Source organism: Atta colombica, unplaced genomic scaffold (assembly GCF_001594045.1).
Source record: "Atta colombica isolate Treedump-2 unplaced genomic scaffold, Acol1.0 scaffold121, whole genome shotgun sequence".
NCBI classification, from domain to species: domain Eukaryota; kingdom Metazoa; phylum Arthropoda; class Insecta; order Hymenoptera; family Formicidae; genus Atta; species Atta colombica.
This window is the reverse complement of record NW_017259208.1, coordinates 112,533-128,764: the sequence shown is the minus strand read 5'-3', so window position 1 is coordinate 128,764 and position 16,232 is coordinate 112,533. Positions and strand designations below refer to the sequence as shown.

At 30.9% G+C, this 16,232-nt stretch overlaps 2 protein-coding genes across 8 annotated transcripts in view; one reads left to right on the top strand and one right to left on the bottom strand.

Moving 5' to 3' along the window:
- LOC108694678 (fatty-acid amide hydrolase 2) overlaps positions 1 to 5,801 on the top strand; it is a 13,980-nt gene extending 8,179 nt beyond the window's left edge. For all 4 annotated transcript variants that reach the window (XM_018204312.1, XM_018204308.1, XM_018204309.1 and 1 more), the window contains 8 exons: positions 2,538 to 2,759; positions 3,194 to 3,397; positions 3,536 to 3,741; positions 4,123 to 4,265; positions 4,341 to 4,519; positions 4,714 to 5,103; positions 5,232 to 5,414; positions 5,499 to 5,801. In XM_018204312.1, the coding sequence (XP_018059801.1) occupies positions 2,586 to 2,759; positions 3,194 to 3,397; positions 3,536 to 3,741; positions 4,123 to 4,265; positions 4,341 to 4,519; positions 4,714 to 5,103; positions 5,232 to 5,414; positions 5,499 to 5,597 (1,578 nt within the window). In that variant the 5' untranslated portion in view covers positions 2,538 to 2,585 and the 3' untranslated portion in view covers positions 5,598 to 5,801. The remainder of the gene's footprint in view (positions 1 to 2,537; positions 2,760 to 3,193; positions 3,398 to 3,535; positions 3,742 to 4,122; positions 4,266 to 4,340; positions 4,520 to 4,713; positions 5,104 to 5,231; positions 5,415 to 5,498) is intronic.
- A 1,590-nt stretch (positions 5,802 to 7,391) lies between these two features.
- The window catches only part of LOC108694627 (clavesin-2-like), a 13,511-nt gene continuing 4,670 nt past the window's right edge, over positions 7,392 to 16,232 (bottom strand). For 2 of the 4 annotated variants that reach the window (XM_018204223.1, XM_018204221.1), the window contains 5 exons: positions 11,491 to 11,679; positions 10,665 to 10,869; positions 9,841 to 9,964; positions 9,034 to 9,246; positions 7,392 to 8,433 (listed from right to left, as the gene is read on the bottom strand). In XM_018204223.1, the coding sequence (XP_018059712.1) occupies positions 7,747 to 8,433; positions 9,034 to 9,246; positions 9,841 to 9,964; positions 10,665 to 10,869; positions 11,491 to 11,647 (1,386 nt within the window). In that variant the 5' untranslated portion in view covers positions 11,648 to 11,679 and the 3' untranslated portion in view covers positions 7,392 to 7,746. Of the gene's footprint in view, positions 8,434 to 9,033; positions 9,247 to 9,840; positions 9,965 to 10,664; positions 10,870 to 11,490; positions 11,680 to 13,911; positions 13,954 to 14,602; positions 14,719 to 16,232 lie in introns of those variants that run through there. The other 2 variants (XM_018204224.1, XM_018204225.1) reach the window with 2 other exon arrangements.

The following is a 16,232-nucleotide window of genomic DNA, read 5'->3' as shown; positions in this document are numbered from 1 at the left end:
ATTCCACTTCGTGACCATCTCAACTATGCAGAAGTCTACATATACTAATATTATATAATATATACTTTTATACTAACAATACTGATGTTAATAATTCATCAAAAACTGGTGTGCAAATGATGCGCTCTAAAGTATAGAGCGCATCATTTGCACACCAGTTTTTATGTAAATATTCTTGTTTGTAAATATGTTGAATTATTCTAATTTTTTTGTCTCTGTATAATAGTGTTGGGGGGTATATTTAACTTTTCAAGTTGCATTATCTTCTTATCGTAAAACTTGCCATAACAATAAGTTTGCATTGTTATATAATGAATGATAAATAATATTACTGATTAGCACGTGTATACATGTAACAAACATGTATTTTGTTTGTTTTCTCAAGTTTCTCATTGAAGTTTAACATAAATCATTTAATTTAACATAAATCATGTTACATTCGTCAATAAACGAATGTTGATTCAGAACGTATAGGATACTATTATTCCACTTGTTTGCACTATTTCAATTGTATTATCTTTACTCTTGCATGTAGAAACTTTATAACCTTGTGTATCTTGAGCGATTGCACGAAATAGCCTTGTTTAAACCGAGAAGTGATTCGTACTCGCGCACAAGCTGTCCAACATCATTCAAAATACGACAGTGAATCAGAGACGTGAAATGTGACATATTCGCGAAATTACGGTATATAAAATCTCTCAATTGATTTTTCGTGAAAGATCTCTACTGCGAAATAACTATTTGTATTTAACATCATTTTTATGAGCAATTTAATTAATTTATAGAGTTTGACGGAGATCTTTTGAAAAGAATTAATTAAAAATTTATCATTTTACAAACTTTTACATTTTTGCAACATTGCAAGAGAAATAATAAACAAACCACTTGTGTGTAGTACTATAAATTTCGGACTTTTAGTTCAAACTGCTAATTAAGTTACTGCTTAAACTAGATAAATTTGCACTTTCAGGATTCGACAAACTTTTACTCTCTTCAGCAAATAATGTCGTAATTACACAAAGCCGTAGTACAGACGAATAGTTTATCGACATTTTGCTATTGTGTACAAAAGCACAAGAGATCACTCTGTTGTAATTCCATTATGTGCAAAGCTGCTTAAATTCAAGCGTATTGTTCCGTTAGCCTTGATATGTAATTTCATGATTATATCATTAATGGGTGTCCACCGGATTAAGTGCGTAAGCGTGTATCGTTCTAGAATTCACGCCCTTGAATCGGTCTGCTTAGAAATATTTACGTAATTTTCCAGCAGCGAAATTTTATCTATTATTGCCACTTACCTATTATTGCCAGCGTACGGTCACGTATGTTAAGTCATCATTGTCGTAAGTACGTGAAATACGCAATCAAGCATAACAAAGCATAATTTTGAAATATTTCTTTCTTGGGATATTATATTTAGAGATCAATGTTCAGTAAAATTCCATTAACAATAAACGTTTTAATACGTTTTTACTTGTCCATAAATTCGTGGATATACAGCATTAATTTACAAAGAATAAATTTCGATATCATTTTTTAATTATTTTTTTAACATAACAAATGTGATTTTAAAGCGATTCATTCAAAAAATAACAAAGAAATAATACCGTACTTTCCGTTAAATGTTCCTTTCCTTTAATCTTCATTTTTCTCCCTCTTTTTCATTTACAATTGAATATGAAAAGAATTATTTTTTTATTTTATTCTTGCAAACCATTTTACTTAGACGTTATAATTCAACGTTATAATTCAACGTTTGAAAATAAATTTATTTATCAATTGAAAACGTTACCTTAATTTGTGGAAAACAATGTAAAAAATATGAGGAATTATTAAAATATGTACTAAGTAGAATATTAATTACAATACTCGTTACATATAATTACAATATTCGTAAAAAAGAAGTCAACAACGTAATAAGTTGTAGGCAAATCGTACAATATTGCGAGACAGTTCACACGATAACATTTTCCAAGGCAGAATGATGATTCATATTTCCATTCGATCAGTATGTACCACGTCACAATATATTTCTGACACGCAATTGTCATATATAATTAATTATATTGTGATATTATAAAATTCATAATATGAAAATAATTCTTGTTTTGCTCGTATCTTTAAATGATGCGCATTTATAATTTTTAAATTACAAAATTGAACTGGTTATTCTTGTGTGTTATTTTATCCTTAGCCTCGTTTACGCCATTGAATACACTGTGAATCATAGCGGATTATATTAATAGAATTATTATTTTCTTCATGAAACTTTATTTAACGAGTTTGACGTATAAATATTTATGAACAAAAAATTTTATGAAAACAATTTTTAATATTAAATTTAATTTTAATTATTACGTTTATTATTAAATATTTTAATTGGATTCTGATTAATCAAAATATATAATGTAGAAAGATATTTTAATTTTTGTTAGTGAATAATGCATCTTATGAATATATATATACAATAGACGATTAAATACATTAAAATAATTAAAATTGCAAATATGTATTTTTTTCTTTCTTGGCAGGTGAAGCAGGTTTCTTTGATGTCAGTTGAAGAATAAACACGAGACAGGATGCAAATTCAACAGATCCTAGGCGTGTGCCATCGTCTGGTAGAACTAATTGTGAGAGGAATATCACTATTAGTTGCTTTTGTCAGAGGGCCGGCGCAATCTCAACCACCTATCAAAGATTTAACTCTCCTGCACAGCACAACCACTTTAGCGTTAAAAATTCGAAATAGACAAGTAAGTTTTTATCTCACATTTTTTTAATTTGCTCAGTGTTTGATAAATTTTGACTGTTTGAAGGTTTGATAAACTTGCTTTTGATAAGTTTTTATCAGCTCATTTCTGCTCGCTGATCTTTTAAATTATCGATTTAAATTATCGAATAAAAAAGTGAAGTTTTATTTTTTAATTATATGAGTTATTATTGATACCAAGTAGTATTGCGATGCTTATCTTGAACATAAGAAATAAAAATAACTCGTCTGTATTTTCTCTATTTTTCCATTAATTTTACCATTAATTGTTTCTTCGAAACATAAAAGAACTAGATCTGCATCGTACTAAATATCATAATTAATAACATAACCAGGATAAATCTTATTAACTAGACGACACACTTCTGCTCATGTTGGCTAATTATTAGTCATTATGTAACTATTTATTATTTACAGTTAACTTCCGAAGATGTGGTATCTTCATATATAGAAAGAATAAAAGAGATTCAACCGATACTCAACTGTGTGGTCGCAGAATGCTTTGAAGAAGCTCTTAAAGAAGCGAGAAAATGCGATGAACTGTTAAAATCTCAGGATGCTCCATCTGTGGAATTTCTGGCCAAAGAAAAACCATTATTTGGCATACCTTTTACCACCAAGGTAACTTTTGAGTCTTATTTGTTTCACAATTTAATTTTATTAGAAGAACCGAGTTTAAACAATTAAATTTTTGCTTTTTATCACCTGTTAACATAATTATGTGACTATAATTTAAGGATATCATTTGTATTATTGTAGGACTGTATTGCAGTCAAAAACATGCAGCAAACGGCTGGTCTAGTTATACGGAAAAACACTGTCGTTGATAGAGATGCAGAAGTGATAAGATTAATAAGATCAGTTGGAGCCATACCTCTGGCACTGACAAATGTTTCAGAACTGGCAATGTGGTGGGAAAGCAGTAATTGTTTATTTGGTATCACCAAGAATCCATATAATACAAGGTATAATACGTTGGTAATTATACCAATACGTATCATTGGTATAATATAATATCATCTCCAATTATTTCACAATATTTATTGAACACATATAATTATTTATCGAAACTTTATCGAAAAAATTCTTGAAGAGATGAAATAAATTTTGTTTTATAATGTACAATTAAATCACAAAGAATATATTAAAATATAATTATTAAATTTGCTTTAATATTCAATATATGATATTATAGATTAATGTATTATAAGTATGCCAATGTATATATTAGGCAGCAGTTACGAAATTTCTTCATAACTTTATTATAATTTGAATTTGAATGTACTACAGAAATAACAAGATAAAATCCTACAAAAATTTCTTATTTCATTATTATTCATTTTCAGACATATTGTGGGTGGTTCTTCGGGTGGTGAAGGCTGTATACAAGCAGCAGCTGGATCACCATTTGGAATTGGCTCGGATATTGGTGGCTCTATTCGTATGCCGGCATTTTTCAATGGAATTTTTGGTCATAAGCCAACTAAGGGTGACGAAAATTGAGAATTTGAATAATTTAAATATTTCTTGTTATCAATGTGAAAATATTATATTTTTATTATAGGAATTGTTTCGAATGATGGTCAATATCCTAGTGCACATGGTGATGATCAAGAGCAATTACTCGCCATTGGACCAATGTGTAGATTTGCACAAGATTTAACATTAATTCTTAAAATTATCGCAGATAAAAATGCCGATTTATTGAAGTTAAATCAGAAAGTGGATATTTCGAAAATCAAGGTAAGTTATGTATAGATTTAAAATAAAATATGGTTTGAAATAAAATTAATTATTTTTTCTTAAATTTAATTAGTTTTTCTTGAACTTAATCTTACTTTATATATGCATGCTTGTGCAGCAAAATATCAAGGTTAATATTATATAAATGATTTATCATATAATAATTAGGGAATCATATTTCTATGTAACTTTAGCTCTATTATATGGAAGACGATGGTGGTCAGTATCTGATTTCGCCAGTGGATCTAGAGATAAAAGCCGTTATGAAAAGAGTGATAAATTATTTCGAAAAAGCGCACAAAGTTAAAGCCACGAAAGTAAACATAAAGAAGCTTAAAAAAAGCATAGCCCTCTGGTTAGCAAACATGTCATGTAAGAAAGAGGAAGATTTTTCATACGAGCTAACCAATAGAAAAGGTCAACTTAATGTCTGGTTGGAAATTATTAAATGGATGTTATTTATGAGCAATCACACTTTGGTTGCTCTTGTCACTGCCATATTTGAAAAATGCGGCTTAAAACATGGAAGTGAGAAACATGTTCGACTTATGCAACAGAGTAAAGATCTTTATCAAGAATTTAAGGTACTGTTGTGTTATTTTTTTTTGTTATATGATTTTTATATCAACACATGCTTCAAGTGCTATTGCTGTAAAATTTTTCTATATATGAAAATATACATGATGTTTTATATTTATAATATTTTTTTTAGGATATTTTAGGAGAAGACGGTGTGTTTTTATATCCAACACATCCAACTGCAGCTCCAATGCATCATGAACCGTTGTGTAAGCCATTCAATTTTTCTTATACTGCAATCATTAATGTATTAGGCCTACCGGCTACGGCTTGTCCATTAGGTTTAAATAAACAAGGACTTCCCATTGGATTACAAGTGTGTATTCGTATATTTCTATGCAAAATTAAAAGGTAGTGTCTCACTTGTATATTTAAGTAATATAATAATATAATCATATAGATCGTAGCAGGACTTTATCAAGATCATTTATCTCTCGCTGTTGCGGAAGAATTGGAACGAGGTTTCGGAGGATGGGTACCACCAGCAATAATAGCCTGATGTTTAATACTGTCATAGATAATAATTCTATGAATGAACGATACACACATAAAAGCCTCATCTTACCTACTCTGCCATCTTTCTCTTGCGAAGTATTATATTTATATCAAGATTTTCATCTATGTAAACACTATCGAGAGGTAAAGTACAAATTATACGAATACGAATTATACGAATATGAATTTGTATATATGAGTATGTATATTCACATGCATTTAATATGAAATTTCTTACAATATTTGATATTCCGTAAATTTTGTGATGAAGTAAGTTTATATATGTATGATTATGTTGTAACTTTGCATTTATGAAATTCTAAGGTAACATTTATATTATATAATATCTAAATAAGAAAATGTACATGAATCTTCTGACCAATTGTTTATTGGAACTCCTTGAAATAATATAATAATCGATGTTGCGATATTAATGCAGCCAATTATATTTTAACGATATTATTTACGATTAATTCAACATAAAATAAAAATATCGCTATGTGCAAATACGCACTCTTGCATGAGAAAAACGAAAATTTTAATTTTCAAAATGATACATTAAATATTTGTATAATAGAGAAGATAGTTCTACATATGAATATTTTCCATTTTATGTTGAATTGCAGTATTATATACCTCAAACTTCTATATATAGAATTTTCTATTTTCATACGTAATATATGTAAAATCAGATGATAGCAGGGTGCTTTTGGTAACATGTGATAAGACATTCTATATTATTTAAGACATGTATTGATGTTGAAAATTTATACACACACACACACACACACACACACACACACACACACACACACACATATATATATATTTTATCTATCGAAATAAATTTTTATTATATTATTTCATCACAAGATCTTCCTCATGTCCATTATTCTTTTTTCAGCATTACTGTTGTAAATAACAAATTATTTCATTAATATGAATAATGTAAGATAATTTTATAGCTTAATTAAGTACTTTTACAATAATCAATATAATATAAAGGAAAGAAGTGCGGAATGTAAGTTGTCGCGTTTAAAATATAATTTTAACTTAAATATATGTTATTATATCACATCGCGTCAAAATTATTGTACATTTAGATGCAGTGCATAATAAATCACATCTTAGAGTTCTACAAATTTCAAATTTTCTGATTTATCTTCGTAATAAATAACTTATTACATATATGTATGTATAAAATGCAGATATGCAAAAAAATTTATCTATTAGACAAATAGTTACTGGAAGAATAAGTTTCATTATAGGTTCAATATACAGCATTTGTAAGCTGAAAAAAAATGTATTTTGTAGATGCTATTTAAAATATCTATATATGTACGTTATTTTAAAAAATATAGATTGTATTGAAAATATTTATTTTGTTACTAGCAAAAAAATATGATTTCATTAAGACTGCACTATTTGTAATGTATGATATTTATATATTTCACGAAATGTCTCATGCTCATTCATTCTTCAGTTCTCATAACTGAATAGAAAAGACATTTTACCAACCGTTACAAATTTTCCAAAACATACTTGATTCTTATTAAATATATCAGAATGATTATAAAATAGCATGAACAGCCCTTATTTTTCTATTACAGTCTCTTTAATATTAATTAGATTGTTGTCCTAGAGGGAAGAGCTGCCTATGTATAATTTGATAAACAGATATCACATTTTCAACAATTGTCATAATTAAGTTAAACATGCCTAATGCAAGGATCATAACATCATAAAATTTGTCGTATATTTTTATAAATTTTAATACAAATTTAATATTTTTGCACGTTTTATAAATACAGTTCAAGGATAAAAATTATTGAAAAACTTGACTTCGACTTTTCAGTGCGCTTATAATATTCACTTCTAATAGTATTTTAAGGTCAATATAAAAATTTCATCTCCTGATTTTATACATTCCAAGAAAGCGAAAATCCATAACCAGAAAAGCATCGAGCCAAATTATATCTAGAAAATAGTCTACAAGAGAATTTGTTGCGATCATAAAATTACTCATATAATATCTCGAAACTGTTCGAGCCGTTATTTAGAGATTCGCGTCACTTATAAAAAATTCATTTAGCAGGAAAAGATAGATTTCTATCAGTAAGTATTACAAATACTTAGATCTATGGAGATCGACATTACGTTATGAGATTCGTTTTCTCCGACGGTGTTTCGCTGTTGCCGTTGGTGATGAGAGCTCTTTCTTCTAATCTATTATCCAATGAGTTGTCCTTGCTCTCTTTACACGACCTATTGGAAATCATCTCAAACTCGTTCAAGTTGATATCCGCGTCAAAAAACGTTAAGTCAATGATATTGGACTGATCTGTTCTATCTTCAGACTGATGTGTCTCGTTTATCTTTCCGTTACTGATTCGTTCGTGTAATTGTTCCTTAATTCTGTCCTCGTTATTTCTTACTGATCCCGTCGCCTCTTTCTGTTTGTTCAATCGCTTATTTATTACATCTAGCTCTACATCCATTTGCAGCGCTCTCCCAGAGAGTTTTGTGGAATTGTCGGAATTATTCAAGAATGTTTTATCCGCGTTCGTTGGAACGTCCAAGCCATCGCTCCTCTGATGGTTTTCGTTTGCGGTTTCCGATCCGTCTCGAAGGTTGGCCGGTTCTTGCATGTCGACATGATCGTCTTTTCCCTTTTTAGCGGCGGCGGCGGCGAGCTCGGCCTCTTTCATCGCCGAGTGGATGACCGGCTCTGCCCATAATCCCGGGTTGAAGGCTGGCCCCGTTCCACCGAGCTCCGCCGGCAGGATGTCCGTTGGCAGGTGTTCGTGAAGCGTACTGAGATTGTTGCCGTGCAGATAAATCTGCCAGGAGAAAAACGATAATATCTTTTTGCATTCGAGGGACGATTATCAGTAATGTCTAAATAATAATTTGTAGCCACATTTATGCATATTTCCGAAGGTATCGCTTTACTAAGAAATTCAGCTTATTCTATGTTTTTCTTGCAGATTACGTCGTAGGCAAGCAACGGATTTATGCGTTGAACTATTTGCTACATACGATAAAAACTGGATAGCAAATGATCAGAAATAAATTATCGAGTCTAGTTGATCTACTTGCAGGCAGACGTAATAATAAATTTTTATTATGATATATGAAATAAAATTTTACAGTTATAATTTCGTTGCGTACATTGAACTATTGAAGCATGATTATAATTATGTAAATACTTATCTCCACTCAAACCAATTGCATTAATTGACATATTTTACTTAGTTTATATTTATAGTCGAGTCTTACACTTTCAGACTGTTTTAAGTATAATCTTAATGTGTCATGAATCGTATTAGCATCTTAAGACGATTACTTAAGACGGTTTTTGAAATAAGAACAGAACGAATACCGGCCCTGAATATCGGTCTCAGAAGATTTTTTTTATGCATTACTTATGTATGCCTTACCTTATTTCGTGTCTTCTCATCCAAAAATGGCTTCACCAGGGCCAGAGTTGCCTGGACGTAGAGCGGCGCCGAGAGGAAGTGTATTGCCTTGAATCGGGCGGGAAATCGCCCACGTAGAGCAGCTATTAAATTTCGCAGAGCCGCTGCCCCCAATGCACCGCCCTGTCGTAACGAAAATCCGCTCCAGTCTACCACGGCGACGAAACCGGATTGCTGAAAAAAAAGGAGCCGTAGGTCATCGTTAAGCATTCAAGCAGCGTGTAATAATTCCAGAAGTGGATACCGAGTCTAGGCTGATCGTTTAGATTTAGCTGAATGAAACAGCATTAGCTGCTGTCGAATTCAAAACATATTAATATATTAGGTGTAGTAAAAAAAAAATCCATTATTTTTCCATTCAATTTCATGCAAAAATAATGGATTTCTTTTTACTATTATTATATAAGTACGTATGATAACGAGTTATGAACTTCGACGCTTACATTTTTATATTAACATTGAACTTAAATTTTTATATCATAATATATTTTATAATATTGAATTTATTATTTTTTATTTGTAATTATTATTTTTGCATTTTATAATACTGAACTTATATTAATATAGAACTTTTGGGTCTTTTATAGTTTTTTTCATAGTTTAGTTCCATCAAGATAGGAACGATGCATCAATACCTTTCAAAATTAAGCTCTAAAAAATTCGTTGCTTTAAAAACATAAAAAGCAGCCACTTTATAATAATATGATAATAGTCGATTTCATGGAATAAGACTAATGGAAGATTGACTAATAAATAACGAATGTGTACCTGATTTCGAGGATCTTGAATAAGTATTTCCAGAACTAAGAATATCGCTCGTTGAACGGACAATGCGGGCACGGCTACAGGATCCCATTGCGACGCCAAAATAACCAGCACGCATCTACCTTTCCTATATTAATTTATAGTAAAACAAAAATTAATGAAATAATTAATAAGATAATTAATAAGATAATTGATTAATAATTCACACATTCTAAGTTATTAGTAATAATTAGTCAGAAATTTTGTAACTAGAAATTGACTAATCATAGTCAATTATTCTTCTCATATTCAACTGTGATTAATTAGTTTCTAGCTGACTTCTGACTTCTGATTTATTACTAATGGCTTATTATAGAATGATCATTACAAATAAATTTCTGTTTTATTTACATTATTAAAACAATTAAGAAAGAGATAAGATTTTTTCTCTTTTAAATAGCTTAGATTACCAAAAATATTTAAATATTAAATAACTCGATCACGAATACGTTTGCATTCTTGTATAAAACAAAATACCATGTTAATATTTATGCGCAAGACGAAGCATTTCCGGCACGTACACGGCGCGTGCCGATAACGACGGAAAGGCGAATAAGCATAAATTAGCAGGGCGTTCATCAGAAACTAACTGTAAGAGCCTAAGGAACATATCAAGTCAAGTGAAAAAGTCAAAATGACTTTATTTTGACGTCATGAAAATTTATAAAATTTTCAAAACGTTTGCCAAATTTATAAAATTTGACTATTATTGACGTTGAGAATCAAAATGAACTCATTAAAATTTTTTGTTGACTTTTATGTGTCCCTTGAGAGATCATTATTCATACCTGTCACGTGCAGGTAAGACACCCGGTATACCTGCGCGAAGCGCACGCTGCAATGCCGGATCCCGGGCAGTGAGATTACCGAAGATATCCTGGCGATGTGTTATTTGCGCCTGATAAGCGGCTATCAAAGCCGCTGCTTGCTCGGTGCGATACTTCCGGGCTAGCAGGAAGCGCGTGATATATTCATCCGTGCAATGTTCCAGGTCTGAACATAACAAACGAAGGCCGATCATTGCAATGCTATTCGTGAAATGCTGTGCGCGACCGGAAGCAATTCGAATGAGAATATTCCCCGGAAGTGTATATACAACATAGACTGAACATACTAATATTTGTCCTTAATCGTCGATGACGTCTATCTTTCCCGTTTTTACAATTAATTGAAGATTATTTTTATTCAAGCAATTGTAAAAAACAGTTGTTGATAACTTCACTTGGAAAATAGAATAGTCACATTATTATTTTGAGTTCTGTTCTTTGTCATTATATTGAACATTAAATTTTTTTCTCACTTTCATCAAACTTTAAATATTATCTATTTTATTTTAAGTACAATAACAAGTATACACTCCCCATGTAACAATTCTTTCAAGAGGTGTTTGTGCTGTATGAAGAGTGTACTCATCCTGAAGATATCTAGAGGATATCTCTATGTCTTCTGAACGTCTTAGATGTTTCCAGGACGTCTCATGGATAAATACACTATACATATCTCTCTCGTTTAGTCATAGAAAGAATAGAGCCAGTACATATTGTCTCTCATAAGAACGATATTCCGATACACATGTGATAAATTAATTTTGATTTTATTTAGTGCAATTCTTACCTACATCCGGCATTTGTCGAAGTATAGATCTGACAGTCTTAATGGCTAGTTTCTTATCACGTTTATCGAATCTGCCTCCTTCTTCATAAATGCTACGGGCCAAACTACTACGACCTCGGGCGGGATCGCACCACATATATTCGCAGTATTCGGACATTTTGTTTTCTTTTTCAGATACGCGTCGATAATCTGAAACATTACAAATAAAACATTTTTTCATGACACCAATTTTTGATTGATTTTAAAATACGCAATGAAATTTTTCCGATATCGAATTTTGATATTTTCGAAGCATTCACAAGATCTGATGAGAAATCTGACATCGAGAATTCGTAAATAAAAAAATTTATACCTGCGATATAAATATAAGTGCGTATATGATAATTTTATTTGGGTCGAGTTTAAATAACAAAATAATAAAATTCAAGGTGAAAACGAGATCAATCGCCAAAATGATGAAAAAAACGAAGTTTATTTCTCCTGAGACAAATGTTGAATGAAGAATTGCGAAATAAATATTTCTTACGACATTTTCATTGATATTTATTAGTTGATGAAAAACATTTCTGTGAAATATATCTCATCAAATGTAAAAAAATAAAATAGATGACTTATTTTTTAAGAATAAAATTTTATTGCACATATTTAAATAAATATTTATTTCAGTGAAATAAATATATTTCTCTCAAATAAATTTTGTAAGACAAGTAACTTTATCTCAGGGAAAGAAATATACACAGAAACATTTATCATCAAATAAAAGACAAGTCATCATGACATCAAAATAACATGAAAAAAACTTCAAAATGATCCATTAAAAGTCACTTTTCAATTATGACTTTTATTATTTTAACATTATTGTGACTTGTTGCTCTGTTAATTGGAGCACAGAGTAGGTATATAGTGATATTCGTTTTTATTTTCATTCATTAGTTATCAAATGTACATAATATATCTGCGATTTTATTTTTTTATTATTAACGAAGTGGACAACGAAGTAACACATATAGGAGTAACACATGAGAAGAACCATGTCCGCTAGCAAAAGCGGGACGCGCTCTGAATCATACACGGCGTGTCGTGTTCAAGCACGACTGCACATTGCACTGGGCAACAAAGAGAATGTGTATAACGTCCGATGAATGATTTGCAAAGTATAGTTACAGGTTTAAATTGTGTATAGTTATAGGCCGCATCAGATAAATAATGTGAAATTTATCTAACGGATGTTTTTTGCTCAAAAAGCGATAATTCGCGATTGCGCTTCTCCATGTTGGAAAATGACGCGGTTTGTATTCGTTGGAAGCTGGAAGATAAGTTGAATCCGATGAGCATCTAGGTGAAGGTGAGAATAGCGTCGAGATAAGACTCGTCTTAAAAGATTTCATTTCGCATCTCGCTTTTTCCTCGCGTTAATAGCAAAGTGCAGCGCATTGCCCCAAGGATGACTCACAGAAAATCATCCTTGTGAAGCGCGTCATGCGAGCGTTCTTTCGACCGGTTCGGATAATTATTTCGCGAAAGTTTCACATGACCTTGCAACGGGCGATTGCATCGATCGATTTACGATCACTTTCCAAGCGGCTAGCACGTCAAGATGCAATCGTTTTGGTACACTGGGCAAAAATTAGATTATTGTTGATAGCACGAAATTTTGCCGAAATGACATTCAATTCAAAAAACGAAGCTAACAAGGAAACATTCTAAAAGTGATATTGGTCCATTTGGAAATCAATAACACCCTGGACCTAAAATCTAAATAACTCATCTAATGACTCTCTTCAATCTCTACAATTTTTATTTAAAACGTTTTTTTTTTCCAAAATGTATTGTTCTCGAGATATTTTGTGTTTAAGTTAAAATGATCAAACAAATTCCAACCTAAGTCAGATACAGAATCTGTAGGATTCTAAGATTTGACTATCTAGAATACTAATTTCAAATGTTTCGAACTTTTCGATTAATAATGTTAATTTTTTTTATATTACTTAACATGTTCCTTTGTAAGATATTTCATATTCCTTCGAGAGGATCAGAATGGAAGATTTGATTATCAGTTTAAAATAAATTGTACGATTTTAATTAGCTGTGTTTAGCAGAAAAAGCAATTTCGAAATTGTTGTAAAATTCTTTATGATTGATTTTACTCTAGTTTCTCACTGAAACTAAATATATAAATCAATTATATTAAAAAAATCTTACAACAATGCTTTTTTCTCAACACAACCAATTGTAATTAACGCTAACGAGATAGTGTGGTAAATGAACTGATGTGAGACCAAGATAAACTGCGAACTGTTGATGAATGAAACTGAGGACGACCGATATCTTGCCTGGCCGGTCGGAGCCGGTTTCAGAAACGGTACTTAAACGTCTTGTAAGTTAATAAAGAATATAAATTACATATATCAAAATTATTACCTGCATATCTTACAGCTTTCCTGTCGGTACGGATCTCGAATCCTTGATTATGAAACGTTATTAAAAGATATTTGCACAAAACCGAATTATTTTTAACGATATGTTAATTATTTTCGATTAAAAGTAGATCTAGTCGAGAAGATAAATAGAAATCCAAATAATGAAAAATAGAACAACGTATCTAATTTATACCATTACGTCAGATATGTCTGTCTCTCCGATAAAGTTTACCGAACCGTTAATTACTACCTCAGCAACACGGTAAAAGCTGCGCACTGGCGTGCAAATTGAAAGCGATGAAGGAACAAGAAAAACAGACGTAATTATAGCGACCCCGAAGAATTAATTAATCTTTCGGACCTGCAAAACAATTATTGATGCTAATAATCTATAAGCCTCATTTAATAAATAATTAATTAAAAGATATCAATGAATATCAAGAAAACAAAATAACAAAAAGTGAATTAAGTATATTTTAAGAATAATCCAAATTTGCAGATATATAATAAAGAAAATTACATTATTTGATATTTTTAACAAAGAAATTTATAAATTTAAATGAATAGAATAGACTCACTAGTCAGCTGGAGAGTTAAGAAACATTATGTAAGAACGCAAACAATGAAACTACAACGAAAGCGAGAAAAATCGAAGTAGAAGATAAAAGAAAAGAAATACATCACATACTTACAGTGTAAGAGAGACTATCACGTATAAATCTCTAAAAGAGAAGAGATTCCTGATTCTCTTTGCGCTCCTAATCGGGAAGCGTCGTGATGGTGAACACGAGGACAAAATCGGCGACGCACCTGCGCGACCGACAGAACTGTGCGCGCAATGAAGAGTTACTTGGACTCGCGGCGGCCGGCGCCGATTCGTTCGAAAGTGTCAGAGCGTTGAGAAACATGAGACGGAGAGCGAGGAGTAATAACCACAACGGGATTATACATTGCGAGAGAACAAAAAAGAAACGGGACGGAAAGAGCTCACCAATGGGGCAGAGATGAAGAGAGAGGGAAAGAGAGAGGAAAGCCGGTTACCAATAACTTGCCGCTGACTCACCGCTCCATGTTCTCCTTGCACCCCCTTGCTATTGTAATCTCATCCCGAAAAATTGGCTGCGTTCAGAAAAAGCACCTTTGCTTACTGTGTTATAAGATATTTTAATAATGATTAGTTCTTACCCTTAATTAATTATATCTGTTTTTATAAATGTGTTAATATTTATAGTTTAACTAAAGTATATACGTACGAAAATTATGTTTATAACAATTTATTTTCCTTGAATAACAAGATTTTGTCATTTTACTTATTCTATTTATTATTATTTTTATTGTTATTAAATTAAAATTAAAAATGATATAAATTTCAATTTTTTAATACAATACTTCGAGTTTTAAGTACTTAAAATGACTTACGCAAAGTTTTATTGCGATTCAAACATTAGTTATAAAGATTTAGAAGAAATAAATATTTTGTTTATTTACAGAACAATTAATTTCTACATTACGATGTAATTTTGCATAAATCATCTCAAATACCTAAAACACTGTATAAAAAATTGGGAATTTTATTTTATAAAACATTTGTATACATTTCTATTAGAGCACAGATTTAAAAAATGTTTCTTCTTGAAATAATTTTTGATCTAGATGACCCATTGCTTAATTGTTTGTATTAAATAATCTTTTTTTTTTCTTAATTAGTAAGGATTATAAACGAGATATTGTGTTACTTTTAAGTGCGATCTGGAATAATCTGTAATTTTTTCATTGCTTTTTCATTACTTTGAAGTATGTGTAATATATCCTTAATTCTTCACTGGATTTAAATGTATGACCAATTATATTAATATTACTAAAAATATTATATTAAAGTTTTATATATATTTTATATATTAAAGATAATATTTTATATTAAAGAATCTGACAACAATAGCAAAGCTGCTTTTTTACTGAACGCTATAACCATTGTTGCGTTCCAAAAAATTGTCTACGATCTATTAGATGAGGATATCATAGTGACTGACGCGCGACTGGCGTCATGATTATCGACGAGCGGAACTGAGTAAAACGTTACCAGGGCGATGTGAGTGGGTGGTGTAACAATAAGTGTACGTATTATGTACCTACTTGGCCACGCGAATCGAGGAGTGTCGACTCTTATTTCTAGGATTCTAAAATAGACTAAAGGATCATAAAATTTTTCAAGACACAAAACTTGCTTTTGTGGTAAAAATATTTAAGAATAACTCTTTTAGGAAGGATTTCGAAAGAAGATGAAATATTAAGCGGAAATATATGTATGAAGTGTTGTCTGAA